General features: G+C 41.2%; 3 protein-coding genes across 8 annotated transcripts; 2 read left to right on the forward strand and 1 right to left on the reverse strand.

The window, feature by feature from the left end:
- Window positions 1–1165: 1165 nt before the first annotated feature.
- Window positions 1166–2995, reverse strand: MRPL32 (mitochondrial ribosomal protein L32). The gene is made up of 3 exons (XM_026077488.1): window positions 2836–2995; window positions 2403–2584; window positions 1166–1789 (listed from the first exon to the last, which is right to left on the reverse strand). Exons 1-3 carry the CDS (start codon window positions 2957–2959, stop codon window positions 1535–1537), a joined length of 561 nt encoding a protein of 186 aa, XP_025933273.1. The 5' UTR covers window positions 2960–2995; the 3' UTR covers window positions 1166–1534.
- A 291-nt stretch (window positions 2996–3286) lies between these two features.
- On the forward strand, window positions 3287–10831 carry PSMA2 (proteasome subunit alpha 2). 4 transcript variants are annotated; one of them, XM_026077482.1, is made up of 8 exons: window positions 3287–3397; window positions 5577–5653; window positions 6245–6377; window positions 6806–6928; window positions 7334–7415; window positions 8531–8604; window positions 9080–9137; window positions 9234–10831. In XM_026077482.1, exons 1-8 carry the CDS (start codon window positions 3357–3359, stop codon window positions 9348–9350), a joined length of 705 nt encoding a protein of 234 aa, XP_025933267.1. In that variant the 5' UTR covers window positions 3287–3356; the 3' UTR covers window positions 9351–10831. The 4 variants fall into 4 exon arrangements, with proteins under 4 accessions (XP_025933267.1, XP_025933268.1, XP_025933266.1 ...); XM_026077481.1 differs by lacking the exon at window positions 3287–3397 and adding an exon at window positions 3642–5485 and having other exon boundaries at window positions 9080–9157; window positions 9194–9259; XM_026077479.1 differs by lacking the exon at window positions 3287–3397 and adding an exon at window positions 3653–5485.
- Window positions 10832–13453: 2622 nt separating this feature from the next.
- Window positions 13454–18104, forward strand: CUNH7orf25 (chromosome unknown C7orf25 homolog). Of its 3 annotated transcripts, none has more exons than XM_026077478.1 (2): window positions 13454–13683; window positions 16477–18104. In XM_026077478.1, exon 2 carries the CDS (start codon window positions 16493–16495, stop codon window positions 17759–17761), a length of 1269 nt encoding a protein of 422 aa, XP_025933263.1. In that variant the 5' UTR covers window positions 13454–13683; window positions 16477–16492; the 3' UTR covers window positions 17762–18104. The 3 variants fall into 3 exon arrangements, with proteins under 3 accessions (XP_025933263.1, XP_025933262.1, XP_025933261.1); XM_026077477.1 differs by having other exon boundaries at window positions 13644–13703; XM_026077476.1 differs by lacking the exon at window positions 13454–13683 and adding an exon at window positions 14050–14346.
- Window positions 18105–21437: the final 3333 nt, after the last annotated feature.

Genomic DNA, 21437 nt, shown 5'->3' on the forward strand with positions numbered 1-21437 from the left:
ACTTATCAATATTCATTATTCCCTTAGACTACAGAGGAAATGTAAGATCCCCACTAACATCTGTTCCTACTTTCCTACCAGTTGCATTTCAGAGCATGGAATCCAGAATGAGGAAGGCAAAAGTGAAGAGTTACAGCACATACACTATCTCATTCCTTAAACTGGCATAACCTGAAATTGGCTGAGTCATATACAAATGAAGGCTATTCTGAAAAGTGTGGTCCGGCCTCCTCTTTTATATTCGTACTGCCTGTGTTGCCATGTTTCTGTCCCTGACATGCACCAAGCTACTGGAAGGTACCAAATAGAAGCCTAGCTGCACAAAACCAGGGAGTAGTTTTGTGGCGACATAGCTCTCCAAACCAGGACATCACAGGGGTGGATGCACACAAGTGCAAAGGAAACTGTAAGGAAAACATAGCCAGAGTTCGGAGCAGACTTGCATTTTTCATCAGCACCTATCTCTCAGACTGGCTGAGCTGTACCATTTGTATATTTAAATCCCATCCTAAAATGTAAACTACTCTTAAATGCAATGGTGCTACTCCTATGGCTAAAACCAAAGTGAAATCCACAGCTAGTAGCTCTAACTGCATCACTGAAGAACAGCAACGGACAGCAGAGGACAGAGCTGCCCTCTCTGCAGAGGACACACAAGGCAGGAAGGTAATACTGCTCCTTTTGCTTTTCCAAGCGCACACTGACCATTCAGGCTACTTAACTGGAATGGCTGCAAAGAATCAGCTTTGACCCTTACAGTATTTACAAATTTCCAGTCATTACATTTCAAATCATTCTTTCACTGAAGCAGAATAGTGCACTTTGAAAAAAAGTCTATTCATGTCCCTTTAAGGTAAAAATCTGTTTTATATACAGACAACAAACAGAAATGCTTAACATACAGTCTGGTACAAAGAATCATCGGAGGAAAGAGCAAGCAATGTGGCAACCACTGTTTTGCTCAAAACCAGGAATATCACCAAGTATCTCAAACAGCAGCATTGTGGAGAGATCCAAGCCATGGAAATTACCAGGTAACTGTTGTGGAAGTTACCAGATAACTGCATCTTTTCTTGTAAACATACTTTGTATCTAATCAACATTGTTTTTAGTTAACTTTTTTTTTTTTTAAGCGTAGCAGCCAAAAAGAGAAAACAGATCTCCCTATGTATCTTTATACGCTTTATTTTATATACATGAATGTTTTATCTCTGTTAAAAAAAGTTATTTACAAAAACAGCATACAACGTTAACATATATCTTATTCTGTGTACAGCAAGCAAATATCCAAACTCCAGGAAGATCCTGATTTCTCTTTAAATGTGACTGCTATGTATCACTGAGAGGCATTCACCACCGCATGCTATGGAAACAATACATGACTGCAAAATGAAATGAAATGTGTTTCAAGCAGACTTCCCAAAAGTTGATAGGTTCATATCAGCATTAAGTGAATACAACAAGGAAAAGAGTCTTGAAAAGCACCATCTTTCTTGCTGTAGAACTAATATAAACAAAAACAGTTGCTATAACATCAATTTTGAATAAACCAGGATGGACGCTTCCTGGCTCTTTCAATGATCTGCTTGCCTTCATCTTTTTCTGTGGGCTGTTCTCCATCATAAAGGACTACAGTTTCTACAGTAGGAGCATTAAATGGTCCTCCTTCCTTTTTACGCATTTCAAGCCGTATCTGTCGAGTTTCTGCTTTGACTTTTGCATAACAATAGCCACAGAGGACATGCTTCTGTTTCAAGTGTCCACATTCAGGGCAAACATCTATGTTTCTCTAAAAAGGAAAGTGGAAAATAGGAAATTTTGAAATTTGAAAGAAAAAGAAACATGAGGGAAAGATCACAAACTACTAATATATGTAAATGAAATATCGGGAAAATTCAACTGCCTTTTCAAAATGTATTGTTCTATCTAAATACTTTTTTTTCTGCAATGCACTGCTAGGTCAAATGCTTACTATTATAAGTAGCCTATAAAGTCAATACCTAAATTATTATCCTTATTGATGTTTGGAAGACTGAAGACCCACAAACTCATTTAGATGTACAGAAAGCATAAGCTTTTTGTATTTATACTAGTTGCTTTGCTAAATTTCATGTTTTGTTAGCTTTCATCAAAACTATCACCTTTTATTTAACTGTAGCCTATTGTTGCATATTTCAATTGTATCTGTTAAAATATGTTTTGAGAATTACAGTATCTTCTAAATTTATCAACAAATTCCAGAGAGATGTTTCAGTCAGTATTGACTATTAGCATGAATGAGTCTCCAAAATAAGTGAAATTAAAAAGTATCGGAATAAATCTTACTCTAGCATACTCGCTTATCATTAATAAAATTGCTCACAGCAAATAAGGTGGTAAGCCAATTTAAATTAGGTAATTACCTTTACTTTTATAAGCTTACTGGGATTTCTTCGCCTGCAGCGGTTCACTTCAATGGTGCGTCTTTTCTTTGGAGCAGCCATCCACAAAATGCTATCTAGGAAGCTTGGCACCTCATTACTTTGACTAGCGTCTTCTACTGGCTCGGGAAGAAAAGCTGGAGCTTGGACAGCTAGTGCTGGCCCTGAAAGAAGAAAGAACGAATTACACTGCACCTAACCTCCATTTTCGCCGGCAACCGAGCAGATATAACGCAAACCCTATTTACGCCTGCAAATAAAGAGATAAGAGCGGCCAGCGGTGCCCCCGCTTCCCCACAGCCCCCGCGGCAGCACGCTCTTCCGCTCGCGCCCCAACCTTCAGCTGTTTAACGGAAAAAAAGGCCCCGCAGCCCCAACGTCGCCCTCGCCGGGGCGGCAGGAGGACAGTACCCACCCCAAGGCAGGCTCCGAGGCCCGGAGAAGCCCGGAAGAAGCCCGCGCTCCAGCCGCCCCCAGCATCGCTGGAGGAGACCGCGAAGACGCGACAGCGGAGAGGAGAAAACCACCAGCACCGCCATATCCCCACACAGCTCCACYGACACCCCAGAAGAGGGCGGTCGGTCCCAGGGAGAGCGCACTGGGCATGCGCTCCGGCCGCTAAGCCTACTGGGAAATCGAGTGCCCTAAGCCATTCATGGCACAAGAGGGAGGGAGACCGGGACTTCAAGTCCCAGCATTCCTGGCAGGAGGGAAGCGCGCTGACGCCCAGCATGCCGCAGAGCGCGCCTCTTCTCCAATCGTGCCCTTCGCAGGGCCGACGCACAGCGCTGCTTCCCGGCACGCCCCGCTCCCTCTTCACCAATCAGAGCCTTAGCCGCGTCTCCCCTCCCCTCACGCAGGAAGGGGCGGAGCATCCGGGCCGACCGCGCTTGCGCAGTGGGAGCTGCTGAAGGGAGTGGAGGTGCTTGTTCCAAGATGGCGGAGCGCGGTTACAGCTTCTCCCTCACGACGTTCAGGTGCGGCGGGGAGGGCGCCGCGGGCCCGGGCCCTCAGCCGGCTGCCGGGAGAGCGGCAAGATAGCGCACGGCCTCCGTGGAGCGGCCGGCCGGCGCCGGGCGCGATGGAGCGGGGCCTTTGCAGAGTCATCGCGCCGCCGGCGGGCCCGCGGAGCCGGGCGGAGGGGCGGCGGGGCTCGGGCAGCAGAGGAGGGCGGGAGGTGAGGGGGGCCCGCGGGTTTCGCTCTCGCTTGGGGAGCTTGCGTGGGCGGAGGGCTCCCGAGGGGCTGGGGAAGAAGCTGGGTTTGAGGGGGAGCCCCGTGACCGGACCCCGGCCGTAACGTGGTCGCCTCTCGCACTCTCTCCCGTTGCCGTGAGGCGGAATCAGTGCGGAGCCGGCCGGAGGCCATCTGAGCTTGGGCCCCTACACTGGCTGTGCCTTATAGCCTGAGCGTGGTGAAACGGCTTAACAAACTTGGGACTGAGAAGGGTTCTTAGCACTTATGATATACTAAGTTGTCTTTCCTCTCCCTTTCCGCTACTTGAGGCCTGGGTGGTAGCTTCATTCTTCCATGTAGCTGCCGAGAGGCTTCTGATCTAATTGGAAATGCATGATGATAATCGAGTTTGATAGTTGGTGCCTTGAGAACTTGTTTCAGAACTAAATTTGCAGACGTAGGAATGAGAAGAAGCCTTTAGAAAAGTTTTAAGCAGTCTGTTTCCCCTTCCACTGCACTTCTCAGGCAATATTCTTCTTGCACTTTGTGTCATGAACAGTCTAAGTGTTGTAGGATGATTGTATGCACACAATAAAGAAGCTATTGGACTGGCGTTTATTGAAGTGCTGCTCTAATATGTGCACTTCAGAGAATCCAGAGAAAAAGAAATTATTTTGCATTATTTTTCAATAAAGTTCTTAAACTTTTCAGGATTATGCCATAAATGTGCGAAAAGAGAAACTGAAAGCCAGAATCCGTGCTGCTTTTGCTAAAGTGCCCACTTACTCTTGGAGGAGAGTAATGCTGTGTAGTTGCAAAATAGCTTATTAAAGTCTTGTTGCAATTAAGCCAATGATGCAGTTTTCAGTCTAGCATCAGGAGACGAATCTTTGTGATGGATGGATATAGTCAAACACACACACTGTAATCAAGTGGGTTGAATTCTTTGCTAGCTTTTGGAAATTGTTTCCTAATGGACTTACAAGTGTTTTTTGTATTTTACAGAAGCACTTCATGCCCCTAACCTTAAAAGCTATTTGATTTTATACTTGTATTGAAGAAAATACAAGTAGTTGTGCTTTCCCTCTTTTACTTTTTTTTTATGTTGAACATCATTTATTTTTGTATATCTTACTTTTAAAACATTCTGCTAATGTTCTGTATGTTTTAGTTGCTGACACAGGAAACTGTTGTTCTGGTTTGTTGGTATTCTGTAATGGAGGAGTTAGAATTCTTAGTTTGTTATCTATATTTACTTAATGTATGAAAAACTACAATAATTATTGCTTGCTTTGTTCTTTACCTCCTCTAAGTACAGAGATGCATCATCTTCTATTTTACTTCTGTATCTGCTAAAACCGGAGTGCCTGAAATATAGCCCAGAGAATAGATTCCATTTCTCAAAATCGTTTGTCCTACACATGACAGCCTCCATGCTGTCCTCTTCCCTGGGGATTGAGATCGGACCCCAGTCTGGATGAGTTATTTTGACAGCCTGCCATCAGTTTTGATGATTCTGCAATCATTACCAGCACGATATGGATTATTTAAAGAAAATGCAGGGATACCTGGAGAGTGGAACCTGCTCTGTGTTGCATTATTGACCTGATGTGTGCTCATCAGTCAAGAAGAATAGCTGTTTTGCTCGTACCTTTCAAGATTGAACATCGCTGTCTTGAAAACTTTTGCAAACCACATGTAGAATATCATTTAAGTACATAAATTTGGGAGCTTTTTGTTATGTTTGCCAGAAATTCATGACCTGCTCTGAAGATTTCCCCACTGAGTGGAAAGCTTGTTTAAAGTGTTACAAGTTGGAGAAGGGACTTGTCCTCCTTCAACTTGCATCCCACTCCCTACTCCCTATCCAAGGCGCATTAGCTTTCATCAGGCATGTAGGCAAGTTAGCATCAGATTGTTGCAGTAAAGACTTGAGTATATTAGAATTATTTTATGGCTTACTTTTATGTTTTTCTTTTTAGTCCTTCTGGAAAACTTGTTCAGATTGAATACGCTTTGGCTGCAGTTGCTGCAGGAGCTCCATCGGTTGGAATTAAAGGTATATTCGGAATTACTGTAGTGAAAGATTCAGGAGCCTTAGTATCAGTTGAGAGAACCAAAGTAGTTTGAACTACTTACTGGGTATTTCTTCACCCTGTCTTCTGTTCCATATTTTGTGCTTTTTCAGTGGATTTTCACATGTTTTAGTGGGTTTAATATTGTCTCTTTTTCTACAACTCAGTAATTTTTAGGAAGGGAGCATAGATCTTTTCCTAGGGTAATTTTGGAGACACGCAACTGGTAGAACTGTTATCTTTAATTTTGAGTCTTCCTATTCCTTAAGTAAATAACTCCAGCTTTGTGTCCATATATATGGAAATTGCACATAAAGATATTTCAACTGATCAGTTATTAATATATGCTTCAGAATTTTTAAAATGGCATTATAAGGGCAGTGCATTTATTTAAAATGAGAGGTGATATGCTGGGTGAATTCATCAAAGGATCACTGTTTAACATCATTGTAAACCTGAAGGGCCTTTTAGAAAAGGGAGAAACAAAATTCTCTATATTCTGCCAAACCTGTTCTGTGTTTCAATTGCTTTTGATAATTTTATTTTAATACGGAAAAAATCTTATTCTTTTCCAGCTGCAAATGGAGTGGTGTTGGCAACTGAGAAGAAGCAGAAATCCATTCTTTATGATGAAAGGAGTGTCCACAAAGTAGAACCAATTACCAAACATATAGGTTTAGTGTATAGTGGTATGGGTCCAGATTACAGGTATTAAAAAGTTTTGCTTTGTAATCATTTAGATATGTTTTCATTCAAGAAGTGAAGAAGCTGATAAATATAGCAATTAGTTGTTTCTTTTTAAGTGTATTGCATAATATGTTGTTATGATGTATATATTGTCAGTATATTAAATTCATGTTCTAAGTTTTTCTTGACATACTCAAAACCTTAGCAAATATATCTAAAAAATGAATAGCAAATGAACAGCAATGTGCTTAGTTTCAGTTTGTTCAAGTGCTTCAGAGTTTATTGAATTGATAAGGATATTCTAGTAAAATATATGTTTTCTTAAGTCACTGTTGTGCCAGATATGTAATTCTTTACCACAGTATTTATTGTAATGAATATTCTTTTCAGTACTAATTGTAACAACTAATTGGATTTTTTTCAAGTAATAATTTTGTCTTTGTTTGTAGGGTACTTGTGCACAGAGCTCGGAAGCTGGCCCAGCAATATTACTTGGTTTATCATGAGCCCATTCCAACAGCTCAGCTAGTACAGAGAATTGCTTCTGTGATGCAGGAATATACGCAATCTGGGTATGCAGTTTTCAGAAGTTTGAAGGTGCTTAGAAAGATTGTGTTGCTTAAACATAAGGTACAACTACTACCCAGTGATTAAAATTTTTTAGTCAGAAAGGCAGTTATTATTAACCTTTCTTAATGGAGAATGCCCATAGGAAGTGGGCCAGTGGGAGGACCACTACCTGGCAGTGGGCGAAACACACTGATAATATCTTGGAAAAAAAAAATGTTGGAGAAGCCAGCATACTTTTGTTTTTATACTGTTGGTTGAGTAGCCATTCCTGTTCACAGCTCTGGGCTGTTGGGAGGCCTTTGGGGAAGATTAACACATCCAGAATAATTCAGTCAGTTTTGTTGTTTGCTGAATAAATTTCAGAACCATTTTGATGTCAGGGTTTTTTGTTATTTTTTTGCCTGTAGTGGTGTTCGTCCATTTGGTGTATCACTGCTAATATGTGGTTGGAATGAGGGACGGCCCTATTTATTTCAGTCGGATCCATCTGTAAGTATTCTGCGTTTGAAAATTCTACTGTTTTTAAAAAGCACCTAAAACTTTATACATACCCATGAAAGACTTTGTGATGAGGAGCTGGAACAAAATATCCCTTGACCTTACTTAAGTCAGAATGATCCAGTTTCAGTGGGCGCTAGGAGCAAGCCTGGATATTTGGCTGCTGTGCCAAGGAAGTGTAGGGAGTGGCTAGGACCTGCTAATTCTGTGCCTGCATGTTTCTGGACTGCTTTTGAGGGGCAACAATTGTTGCTGAGAGAGACCACCACCCCTTTTCATTCCTTTCCACCTCCTTGGTAGTAACAGGAGGAGTCTAGCATTATGCAGCAGGTGCCAGGATAGGCATTTGACTGCTCGCGCTTCTCAAACAGTGTTCCCTAAGCTGGGTGGAAATCAGGCCATAATCAGTTGCATTATGAAATGCAGTGCACCTACTTTGGTATTTAATGATCACAGTGGTTAATTTGAGTGAGTCTGTTTGCTGTAGTAGTATTGCACATTTAATAAAACCTACCTTTTGATTCCTGTATTAGTTATAACACTTTTCATCAAATGAAGAAGTAGTTGCTGTGATGATTCTTGGTAAACTTCAGAAATTTTTATTACTACCAGATGTTCATATGTAAAAAGCTAAATGAAGATGCCTTCTGAAATGCATCCTGATTGATAAATAGAACTATTGATGGTCTTCACCTCAGAATAAGAGAGATGGCTAAATAGCCTATTAGTAGCTAAAATAATTAGCTGATTTGTAACAGAAAGAAAGAAAAATACATGGAATGTATTCCAGGCTTCAAGAAAGAACAAACGGTATTTATTCTTGAAGATAAAAATATGATTTCTGTTTAAGAAATCCCAAATTAGAAACATGCTAATGACTTACTAAATTCATCTTTCAAAGTAGTAGGAGGGTGAAAACAGTGGTGTCATACAAATGTTTTGTGCATTTTCTCAGTATATGTTCACATATCTAATCAGCCTGTGACCCAAAATAGTTCATATGTTCTCAGGATATTCAGTATTTTCATGATTACTCTTGTACTTTTTACAAAGGTAGTGTTTGACCAAGTTACCCAGAACAATTCACTATATTGTTGCTTTTACAGGGAGCTTACTTTGCATGGAAAGCAACAGCAATGGGAAAAAATTACATCAATGGGAAGACATTCCTTGAGAAAAGGTAACATGTTTAATACATGTTTGAAACAATAATTCTTTTGTTCAGGTTCCATGTACAACAGCCAGACAAAAATGCATACTTCTAAATTATCAGAACAAAGTTTTAAAATACTTAAATAAGGAAGCTGGAAGCATTATACGTTAACATGTGCACAGGAAATTTGCTTTGCTTAAAGGAAACTCCCAACTTTTGTATTCATGGAGAGTTATCTCAGTGCAGTTCACAGTGTATTCAATATATAGATATTTGCAGGTATTTTGTTCTAGACAATGTCGGTAGAAAAAGTAGCGAAATACTTAAAGTATAGTATTTACAAATAATATTTTGGAATATTAATGTAGCAATGCTTACCAATGATATTTGTAGGAAAAATAGGGAGAATTTTAGCATGGCTTGCATTTTGAGACTTTAAGATGATTATGGTTTGGAAAGATCTATGTTTGTTAGGCTAAAATATGTGATCTTCTGTTTACAGATACAATGAAGACTTGGAACTTGAAGATGCCATTCACACAGCTATTTTAACACTAAAGGTTAGCAAAATATTTAAGAAATACATTTCTTACTGTCATTAATATGACAGTAAGAAATCATTAATATGGTTGACTGAACCCTATTTTCTTTAATAGGAAAGCTTTGAAGGGCAAATGACAGAAGACAACATTGAAGTTGGCATCTGTAATGAAGCTGGTTTTAGAAGGCTCACRCCAACTGAGGTTAAGGACTACTTGGCTGCAATAGCCTAGTAGAAGTCAAGCAAGACTATGTGAATTCACACAGATCTTTTTAATTTTGGCTACTTAAATGTTTTTGTTTGCAGTTTTTGCATACTTATTTCTACCTGGTTTGTCTGACAGATTTTTTAAATATCATGGGTGCAAATGGAAAAGTCCTAATATTGTAATACATGGAATCTTACTAGAAGCAATTATTTCCCTTGATACATGGGATCTTTGTACACAAAATACTGTACAAAATGTAAAGTTATAATGAAAGCTTATAAAGGCTAAAGAATAAAATTTGAAAGACACTGTTTTGGGGGAAGATGTCTGTGTGTCTTTTTAATCATAGCTTGTTTATCTACATAAAGTTGAGATTTCAGTATCTTTATTGTTGGAAAAACAGAATTTTCCTTATCCAGATCAGCCATAGTGAACTGATATTAGACATTCTGTTAAAGAATTTTTAAATTACGAATGGACAAGATAATTTTTTTTTCTCTTGCAATTTTGTTTAGGTAGTATTTAAGTAACTTCCATGGGTTACTCTATAAAAGATCAGGTACTCTCACAAAGAGGCAGAACAGTGTCATCCATATGGGATATAAACTGTGATTTGCTTCAGCTCTGCTCTAGAGCTGGAGTCTTAGACTGTGTGTCTTCAAGATATATGTGTTTTCTATTACTTGGATGATTTTCATTGCCCTGGGAATGTTTTTGTTTGTTTGTTTGTTTTCCCCAGTCCTGAAATACTGTTAGAAATAATGGAAGCAACATAAATTCCTACTGGCTGAAAACAAAATGCATTTATTTGCATTGGTAAAAGTCAACAGGATGTACAAAGCAAAATGAGTATATTTAATGCAATGATTTTATCCCTTGAATTATGCTAAAGTATTTTCCAAACCTGAAAGATAACTTGAAAGGTGCAGTAATGAAAAGAGCACTTGGTGTATACATCACAATTTCTACAGGTGCAGAACTAGATCCTTGAATATAATTGTGTGTGTGTGTGTGTATGTATAGGTATTTTTTGTGTTTGTTTAATGTCTTTAAGGTTATGTAGAAACATAAAACTTACTACAAAAGACACTGAMGAACCAGGATAAATATATATATTTTTTGTTATCAGAAATAATCTGGTCTGAAGCTATTTAAGTTACTGTTTGCAGATTTTTGATATATTTTTGAAGCAGTCTGATTGTTTAAGTGTTGATAATGAAATGGAAACAGGGAGCAATAGCCAGATCACTTTGCTTGTATGTAAGGATGAGCAGGTATGGTAGCAGCCTGGCAGATTAAATGATAGCCAGCCATAAACAATAAAGAAAATACAGAGTATGAGTTAGTCTGCAGAAAATGACATATAAGCTTAATTGATCTGTTCTTTCCTAAGTCTGTCTGCTGCTGTTGTTTTATGTTATCATTAGGCAAATAAGAATTTCTGAAGCATGACATGAATGGAGTTTTATTTCATAATGCCAGAAATAAAAGCTATATCCAGATGATTCATTAAGACTCCAGATCACTTTCCAGTATTTTACTCTGAGGAACAATCTCTGCTCTGCTGCTTCTTGTAGTGAGAATGAACAACTAGGAACTGAAACAGGAAGCTTTAGATTGTTATATCTTTCATCCAGACTTTCAGAATCATTCAGAAAAGCAGAATGCAACTTGAATACTTCTACATATTTAGTAAATTTTTATAATCTATAAATATTAACAAGTTTTGTGAATGAAAAATGCAGATAACTACTCTAGAAAACAGTTAACAAGAACTGCAATAGTTTAGCTGCCTCCTACGCTAAAAAGTTGATTAGCTAAGAACACTCTGTGAAATGGAGTTGAAGCCTAAGTACTTTCAAATAAATCATGCTGCCTCATTCCCAAGATGGTAACAGTGGGGCAAACACGAAACATGTTTTAGAGGATTTTGGAAAAAAAAAAGTGATTAATTGAACACCTTTCATCTCTGTAGAATTTTACCCATGTTATAGGTGGTGTAGGGAAGTGAAAAATGGTTATCTACCAGCTTTGACTCTGATTCAGTGATTTAAACATAACTGTTCTATGTGTTGTACTGGGACTATTATGTTCCAAGGAGGAAAAGTGTGTTCCTTCAGATACCTGATTATTGGTAGAAATGTTAAGGGCTCTTTTTGCCCACTTCTCCCCACCCCGTTAGAGTGAGGACAAACAAACACTACCACACATGGCATATTTTTACTAAGCTGTAGACTTCAGGAATGTTGCTGGTTTTACTTCCCATTATTAAGTATCAATATCATAAATGGGTAGCAGTATGAAGTTAGTGTGCTATTCAGCTATTCTGAATGTCCTCTTGTACCCGATTACCTCCTTCTGTGTCTTTAGGAATGTAAATTGTTTGAATTATTAAAATAGTGTGTGGTTTGATTATTATCAAATGATGGCACCTTTTCCTCTTGAGAACAAATAGAAATATGCCCTGAAAAAGAGCAGAACATTGGCACCAGGCTGTCATAGTGCCACATATTAGCATGCAGTCTGCTTTAGAGCAAAAACCCTTCAAAATGGTGAACAGTGTGTAACTCAACTTTGAGTCTTCTTTCTTCAGGTTTTCTCCCTGAGCTATGAACTCAGAGCCCCAGTCATCATTTCTATGTCAATATTTAATTGTTCCATTCATAATGTAAAATGAGGAGGGTAGGTCTATACCATAGTCAGTGGTATTTGTTTTGATGAGGCACAAGGTTGGTAATTGAGAGGGACAATTTTTATTTAGTTCAGAATAGAGTCCAAGAGCCCTCTGATTTGTTTAAGCCCTACAGAGAATCAAAGTTCATAGGAGTTAGTGTAACTTGGAAAGAATATGCGTACTATTTTGAATTCAGGCTTTATTTAGAGTATTAGATTATTTTGGGGGTGGGGGGTATAAACCTTGATAGAATATATCATGCTGTTTTAGGGGGGAGTGTAGTGTGTTTTGGTGGGGGTGTTTGTGCTTTTTTTTTTTTTGATGGTTTAATTTTACATTGAAGAAAATCATTGCTGTTCTCAGATAACTGCACTTCTAAAATAGCAACTAAATTTCATCTAGAATTAAAGGGAACCTCTCTAATTTCAGTTAAAAGGCAGGAAGCTAGTATACATCTTTTCCCATTCTAGGTCCCTGAAATTTAAGGAAATGTAATTTCAGTTTGGAGATTTATTTCTCAAAGAATAAAAACATTTCAGGTGTGAGAGACTGGTGCAGTTGAGTAGCAGAATGCAGGTGGTGATACTTATTTTCAAAAAGTGCAATTAATCTAAGCTTTTTAGAGTTATATGATACTGGCTTTGTGTATGTTTGTAAAACTCGCCTAATTCACTAGACAAAACAAAGTTACTGCATAAAGTTTGGGACAAGGGGGAATGAGGTTGACAAGCTGTTCATTTGTGACAACCAACTACAAGCTGGAGACTTAAACTGACACACAAAATAATTAGATTCATTAATCTTGTTCCTAGTGCAGTAATCTGAAAGAAGAAAAAAGCTGAATAAATAATTAAAGTAGGTAATGTTGCTTCATTTTCATGTGTCTTGAAAGATGGTCTGCTCCTAGGAACTCAGGATAGCAGGATATCCATGAGAACACACACTTTGCTTGGGTTTTATTTTACTAGTAGGATCAGGTTCCAAGAACAGTGTGGTCCTCCTAAATGCCATTACCACTTCAGTGATGCTATTAGTTTACGTAGGTGCTGAAGTGATAGAAGATACGGGTGCAGTAAATCTTCTGTTGCCTCGCAAAATCTTGTGAAATCATTTGTACTATTAAAAATGATTATCTACTGTAGAAGACTGTAATTAATTCCACCAGCTGGTAGTAGGAGGTGGAGAGAAGGCAAAACTCCTTCAGGATGCTCAAGCCTTCGGGTGTAGCACAGCCTTTTGGGCTACTCTGCATGTGCCTGGGATACCATGTGGGAGGAGGACCATCACTCACACTTGACCAAACGATTTAATAAAGCCCTTTTTTTGTTATCCAAACTTCACGGACTCCAACTTCCGCAGCACTCGGGAAGCAAAGACCAAAGCTGACCTTGCCCCTGGCCTTAATTAAGGAAAATGAGAGGCTGATGCCAATACCGGAGGAAACTGCTACCCCGGAGGCTGCGATCAGTTTTCCTCTAGGACTTTGACTTGCTTTTACAAAACGTGGCATCTTTGCTCCTCAAATGAAGGCTTTCGGGGTAAAATACGTCGGTTTTCGAGGACCCCCGACGGGGAGGGCGCCCACAGCTGTCCCCGCCCGGCGGCACCGGGGGAGGCGCAGCGGGCCGCAGCGGGCCGGGCTGCGCCAGGCCGCCTCCCTTCTCCGCCCGTTGCTGCCGGCGTGTGAGTAGCGGCCGCGGCAGGTGGGGGGGGGGCCGCCGCCGCCGCCCTGTTTCGGGGAGGCACCTGGGGGCGAAGAGGGAGCGAGCGGGGAGGCGGGACCCCGTTAGCGGCTTTGGGGGGGGGGATTGGGCCCCCTCCCTCTCAGCCACCTCGGCCCCGCCGAGAGCGAGGCGGCGGGGAGCGGGGGCACGGCGGGGCCCAGCCGCCGGTGCTCCCTGGGGCGGCGGGGGCCGAGGCTGAGCGCCGCCGAGAGGGTCCGGGGGCAGCGCTGCGGGCGCCCTACCCGCACCCAAGATGGCGCCGCGCCCGCCCCGGCGTCGCTGCCACGTGACCGGGGCGGGCGCGAGCCGGGGGCCCTGAGGGGCCTCTCAAATGGCGGCGCGTCCTGGGGGAGGCGACATGGCTGCCCCGGCCTGGCCCCTCCGCGAGGAGGGGGCTGTCACAACCCGAGCGGGGAACGGCCCCCAGCGGCGGCCGTCGGCCGTCTCGGAGTGCAAGGGAGCCTTCTAACGAGCTCTTAAACCCAGGAAAGACCTCTCAGCGCTTTATTTTTAAAAACAACGCTTTGTGAAAAGTTTTCTTTACGAGGAATAGTTCTTCTTTTAACACTTTTTAGTTTAATAGTGAAGTCACCTCGTATTCGTAATTATTTTGCTGAAAAAAGTACGTGTTTCAGGTTTGCTTTCATTTAAAAGCTTCTGGTAGGCTTCATCCCATTCACGTTTGTAAAGTTGGACGGCTGTAATGAGAGATTCCCAAGGGATCTCTGGGGGCTTTTCCTCACTGCTAGTGAGGATAAGTGTGTGGCAGTGGTTTCCTGTTGAAGGTAAACACGTAATGGACTACGGTTCCTAAAAGCATAAAACGTTCATGGTGGCGTGCCCGGGAGCAGCCTACACAGAGGGCGCAGGGAAGACCCGATGCCCTTGTCGTCCCCCGTCGAGGTGGCTTATGGAAGCTGAGCTGCGCTGCAGGCAGCTCGGACCATCTGCCCCGATGGCGCCGCTGGGCGGGTTAAACCTTTTCCCCTTCCTTACGAATGTAGCTAACGAGCCCTTTGCAGGAACCAAGCGCAGCTTCATGCCAGCTCTCTGTGTGAGCGTGGGTGGTGGCTGGAGGTCATTAAGCAGGTGGAAGCACCTTAACAAAAGCTCTAAAGAGCTACTAAGAGAAATGTCGGTTTTCAGTGCTTTCCTGCTTACTGAGGAACCTTGAAGATGTAGTTCTGGGAAGCTGGGAAGAGGAGGTTTTGCAGGTACACCTGCGAGATGTGCCAAGAAGGTACTACAGTGAAAGTGCTGTGCTTTTGTGTCAGTGATTTTTGGCTATACAGAATGGCTGTGGAGAGCAAAAGAGGAACAAAGCAAAAGTCACAGAAGGCACCAGCTGTATTTCATTTTTGTGTCAGTGCCTGGAAGCCCGATGTATGTCAGACTGCCCTCCTGGCAGTGGAGGGGGGAAGAGTATCCTTAGTCACTGCCCACCTGGTGAGGATTTGAGGGGGAAGGACTGATTTCATTGGCCTCTTCTGAGCCTGAAGAATCGGTAGTTCTTGTTGGAAGACGTTAAGTCTTTTGGCTGAGAAGAGGGGAAAGATTTTGGTGATGTTAAATATTGACAGAACCAGTAGAACTTAGTGCTCACTGTATCTGAATTTGTGTATAATGCAAGTGTGGTTTCAGCTACCTGATAAATCTAGCTTCAGAAGTTGTACTGGCAGAACTTTTTATGGTACCTAGGCTTTATACTGTTGCTCAGTTTCAGCTGGAGCCTTGTTTGTCTTGCCCTTTAAAACCAGTTTACTTCAATTAATGTGCAGTTTAGCTAAAAATTGCAGCACACATGTATAGTGAAATTAATTCATTTTGACTCCCAATTAAAGTATTCATAGTGGCTAGTGTACTGTGTGGCTTAAAAATGATATTTTCTGCTGTGATATTTAGTACTACATTTTTCAGAACCAGCCCACATTTAATTAAGTAATTCCTATTGTATTTTCCTCAGGGAGACTTACTAAGTAAAGTGGATGGAGAGGAGTGGGCCTACATGATGCCACACATCTTATAAGTGGACTCGTATGAGCCAGAGAACAAGAAATTTTCTGTTCCTCCTGTATCTAGAATTGTAAATTATAGTTTGTCATGATGCTGTGCAATGCTGAAACTTTGCCAGAACGTTGGTGTGGGTCCGTTCACTGGATTCTGCAGAGTAACTTGGAAGCTGCAGGGGGACAGGGCTGTGCTACTCAGAATTGTAAAATACAGTGGGTTTCCTGAATGCCTTGTTAAAATAGTTGCTGGGAGCCAGACTTCACAGTTTTTATATAAGCCTATAAGCATGTTACGTAGCTTTCACTTTGTAATGGTAACCCTGGTGGGAGAAACAGGCAAGATTTGCTTGTGGCATAATAGGATTTCTAATTTTGCTCTGGATGGCAACTTCTGCAAATGAATTTGGAGAACTGAGATCTCTCTAGTGACTAGCTCTGTTAAGGGCTCAGGTGTGGAGATAAAAATCTTGCAAGGTGTCTGTGGAGATTAGAATACTGTTGTTCTTCCTTGTTGAGAACTTGGATCTTCCAAAGCTTTAGGTTGAATCCCCAAAGGTATTAAAAAAGATATTGAACACTTTGGGAGTGGTGCTGAGGTTCCTGATGCTCATGCTTTACAATACCTGTGTCTGTTGTACAAAATCTACTGCAAAGCTCTGATGTAAACTGTTGCAAAACCTCTTTCGATTGTCTTTATTCTTGACCATGCAGTAACAGTCTTTTCTTCTGCTTTCACCTGATAGGAATAATGTTTCCAACATGTCTGTGCAGTCCCTGCTTTGTGAAAGAATTGCTGTTGCCAAAGAATTAATCAAGAGAGCTGAAGCCCTTTGCAAGTCTCAGAAAGGGAATATACAAGGCGGGGCAAAACTGTGCAGCAAACTGAAGGCTGAATTAAATTTCTTACGCAAGGTGGAGGCAGGGAAAGTGGCCATTAAAGAATCGCATCTGCAGAGTACAAACCTTACCCACCTCCAAGCCATTATTCAGTCAGCAGAGAACCTGGAGGATGTTGTCAGTGTCCTCCATGTTTTTGCTTATGAGGACAGGTTCGGTGACAAACAGACGCTGGTGGTAGATGTTGTTGCAAATGGAGGTCACACATGGGTGAAGGCCATAGGTCGGAAGGCTGAGGCCCTGCATAACATCTGGCTGGGAAGGGGCCAGTATGGTGACAAAAGCGTCATTGAGCAGGCGGAGGACTTCCTACAAGCAAGCTGTCAGCAGCTGGTGGAGTATAGCAATCCCCACATAATCTTTGCATTCTACAACAGCGTGTCCAGTCCTATGGCAGAGAGACTCAAGGAGATGGGAATATCTGTGCGGGGAGACATTGTTGCTGTGAACTCACTGGTAGAGCCATCTACAGAAAACCAACACCGAAGTGCCAGCGAATCAGATGAAGAAGGCCCTGAACTTCTGCAGGTGACCAGAGTGGACCGGGAGAATTTAGTGGCCAGTGTTGCTTTTCCCACCCAGATCAAAGTGAATGTGTGCAATAGAGTTAACTTGGACATCACTACCTTAATTACCTACGTCTCTGCTCTGAGCTATGGTGGCTGCTACTTCATCTTCAAGGAAAAAGTGCTAACAGAGCAAGCAGCTCAAGAAAGGAGGGAGAGAATTCTGCCTCAGTTGGACGAGTTCATGGAGGGGAAGGAGCTCTTTGCCTGCGAATCTGCTGTCAGAGATTTTCAGTCTATCCTGCAAACCCTGGGAGGACCTGGGGAGAAAGAACGAGCTGCATTGCTAGTTAAAAGAATTAACGTGGTGCCAGATCAACCGTCTGACCGTGCCTTGGGACTAGTGGCAAGTTCAAAAATCAACAGCCGTTCTCTAACCATCTTTGGGACAGGAGACTCTTTAAAAGCCATCACCATGACCGCAAATAGTGGTTTTGTGAGGGCAGCAGCTAACCAAGGTGTCAAGTTCAGTGTTTTTATCCATCAGCCGAGAGCATTGACAGAAAGCAAAGAATCTGTTGCTACACCTTTACCAAAGAGCTGCCCACCAGATAATGGACTCTAAGTCATTTAATGAGTTAGTCATTGAAATAATCTGTTCTGGAGGATGAGTTTTCCTCTTATGGTAGCTTGTGGCAGATGCTGGAGTGGAGACTTTTGGAGAAATACAAGAGTCATAACAATATTTTTTTGGGGGTGGTGGTGGTGTATATCAGTGAAAATAGTAACTACAGCAGTGGAAGAGTTCCTCAAGGGACTTGCAATATCTTTGCTCAATTCTTGTTTTTTTRTTCAGCTGACCTACAGTAATTTATTCGCTAAGGTAATAAGTTTTCAGTGAAAATCGTTAACTGTCTTACAATATATCAATTGTATCCATCCCTATTAAAATGTTCAGTTGAAGCACAGTTGTCCTTGCCCTTTGTCATTTTTGTCCTCTTCATAGGGATTAAAGTCACCTTCTTAAATGGACTTCAGACTTCACTTCTGTGGAACTTGAATCCTTCTTTCACCTATCCTATTCAACCGAGTTCTCTGTTGATTCAGAGGTACCTTGTGTAGAGACCTGTGACTTATTGAGTGTATAGTTTTCATGAAGACATGACTAGTAGCCATGAATAGAAACCAACTTCAGCCTTTCTTCTCCTTTTACTCAAAAGAGCCTCTGCATGTTTAGTACAGTAGACTGAATTGGGCAACAGCTTTAAAATTCCTAGAAAAATCGAGACTGGAGTTGTATTGGCACTAGTATGCTGTGACTCACAGGCCAAACTAATATGGGGTAGCCAGTGGTAGCTGACCAAAGAGAGTGCGCAGGGCAAATTCACTTCCCTTTTTTTCCAATCTTAAATTTTGTCCCACGCAAGAAACAGGTTGATGCTTCAGGTAGTAGAGTGCTTCTGAACTGAGCCAGCGCCCAGGAGGTTTCGATGTTGGGGAGTTCTGTTCTGAGGACTCGGGGTGAGCTTGAATTTGGCTCTGTTACTTCTGGATTACTTGCAATGAAGTGAACAGAATACTCTCTGAGGTCCTTTAGTGTCAGCATAGAGAAGCAGGAAGTTTGTGGGGACTGTGGATTTTTGCTAGTTTGCTCTATAGTAAGAGGGAAGCTCTTTCACTGGTGTTATAAATTGCTGTTTTCACTAGTGTTGAATAAATAACAAGTTCTTTTTTTTTTTCCAGGAGAGAGATGCTATTTTAGAAGTCTTTCTAATGTTTTTCTGTATGCTGTAATGGCAACACTTGCTGTTTGGTAATAATTTACATCAGGTTCCCAGTGGAAAATGTTGAGTTGTCAGAGTGAACCTTCTGGCCCTGAGCTATACATTTTATCAGGTCGGTGAGAGAGATACCTACTGAATATTTTATAGGCTGTTGTTGAGCAAGACAGCTTTATTTTGCAGCTTATAGTTCATGTGAAGAACATTCCCTTGCTTTTTGCCTCTGCAGTCTAAATTTCCTCCTTACAATATGAAGTAGTTGCAGCACTGCAATGCTGCCCTCAGCCATAGTCTGTGCCAGTTTCTTTCTGTTTCCAGTGTTGTGGTGTACTCCAGCATTGGTGTGAGAATACTGAGTAAAGCACTTAGTGTGCCTTTTCCAGCTGAGTGAACTAGCTCCAAGGAGCAATACCATACTTTTTGCAGGTATGTTATGCTCCGCTCTTACTATAAGTGCGGAATGACCTGTTAGCAGCTGTCACCTATATATACATGTTGTGTATCCTTACCTATAAATTTCCTAATGTATGGGGCAGCCTGTTCTTTACTTTGGCAGGTATTCAGTTTCACCTGATGTTCATTCTTACTGGTCCCTGAGGTAACTTGTGTGGTTTAGCTAAAGTAGATAAAACTGGGTTTTGGTTTTTGCTACTTCAATATCCAGTCCTCTGCCTGCCAGTTTCACAGGTCTCCCTCACTGAATTGCTCTAATAAAACATCTAACTTGTTGCTACAATCTAATGCCATATAACAAAACTTCATGACAGGGTGCCCCAATTAATTTCCTGAGAGCTTTTGAAGAGAAGAGAGGACAAACGTACTGAAACAGTGTAAATAGTACAATACTCTGGCTGTGCTAGAGAAACACAAGTCTAGCTCTGTAGTTAATGCAAGCTGCATTATACAGTAGGTTGGGGAGATGGTGCTTTATCCCAGTATGATGGATTTACCAAAGCACAACCACAGATACTTGTGAAACTTTAGTGAGCTATAAATAGCTGGAAAGAAAGATTTCTTTTTATTTCTGCCATGAGAGCTCTTACTTGGGACACCTGAAAGACATCTTTCTACTGCAGTAGGTGTGAGAATTGAGGTGGGAGAGGCCATCTGTGGAGATCATGAACCACATGTATAAAAAGCTGTACTTCTGTTTGGTATTAGAAGTCTTGAGAGAAGGTACAAGAAACCTCATAATGAATAAATTATGAATAAATGGTCTAAAGAAGAAGGAATTTTCCTTGTTTGCAGCTTAGAGCTTGTAAAGCTAAGGTCCCAAAAGACAACTTACTATACTCATCACTGACTAATCTGTTTTACAGTCTTACAGGATATATTTGAAGCTGAATATGTGGTATCAGTGCACTCTGTGTGATAATTCACAGGGGTCTTTTAAAAATGAATCCTTTAAATTGTTTAAATCGCTTTTAAATTGCTTGCAGCCTTTCTACCCCTGGTGATAAGAGTTTTGGATCAGTAAATAGGATGAAGCTACTTTATTTCACTCCTTGTTGTGGCTCTTAAGAACTGGATTTCTACCATATTCCTTGATGAGTCCTGTTTCCTTTTGAGTACCCTCTAAAGATGTTTCTGCAAAGTATAAATTTGTGCACTGGAGGAGAGAGAGAGCACTCGCCCTCCTTCTTACCGGGTAGGTGACCTAGAGGAAGCAATGAAAAACAACCAACCTCTGTATTGCCCAGTAAGAACTGGACAAATTCTGTCTGCTATATTTATTCTCTGTCCTGCTCCTGCAGAGCTAGTTGACTTGTTTTGTAGTGATAGTTCGGTATGAATGCGAAATGAAACTCTGTTTAAAAGCCTTTGTATCTGGAGCCATCGTGTGTTGGTTTTATACATTACAAGTCAAAATACTTTTGCCCACACATCCAACACCATATTTATTACTAAACTAATTTTCTTTATCTTACCAATTTATACCAACCATATGATCAATATTTTGGGAATACAAAGCTTTTTTTATTATTATTATTTTCTGCTGTGTCTCCATGTTGTGTTGTGCTATAAAAAGTGTCCCCCCCCCCTCCCCCCCCCCCCTTTTTCCCTGCACTAATTTTCTGGCTTATTGGTCAAACAGAAGTGTGACACTGACAGACTGTAAGAATAATTTTATAAGGTGAATGCTGAAATTGGATACTGATATGGCACCAAAATGTGCTTTGATTGTAATACTGAGTATTTTTTGTATTGCTTTCCAAGATGTTGGTGATCTGCCTAATATTAATAGAAGTTCACCATATTCGGGCTTGGTTCATTTAGAGAGCTTCTATTTCATTTTCGAAATAGGGAATTAGAGGTAGGAATTCCTTATTTATGATTTTACAAATAAGGAATTAGAAGATACCAAGTTAGGGTTGAAAATTAGTTCGAAAAACTGGTAACCCAGGACTGCTTATCCTTTCTTCCAGTATCATACAATTGCTTTGCCTACACTACAGCAGGCACTTGAGAATATGGATGCTTCTCATTTGCTGCAATATGTTTTTGTTGACTTTGGTTTGA

Source organism: Apteryx rowi, unplaced genomic scaffold (assembly GCF_003343035.1).
Source record: "Apteryx rowi isolate R43461 unplaced genomic scaffold, aptRow1 scaffold_454, whole genome shotgun sequence".
Classification (NCBI taxonomy): Eukaryota; Metazoa; Chordata; class Aves; order Apterygiformes; family Apterygidae; genus Apteryx; species Apteryx rowi.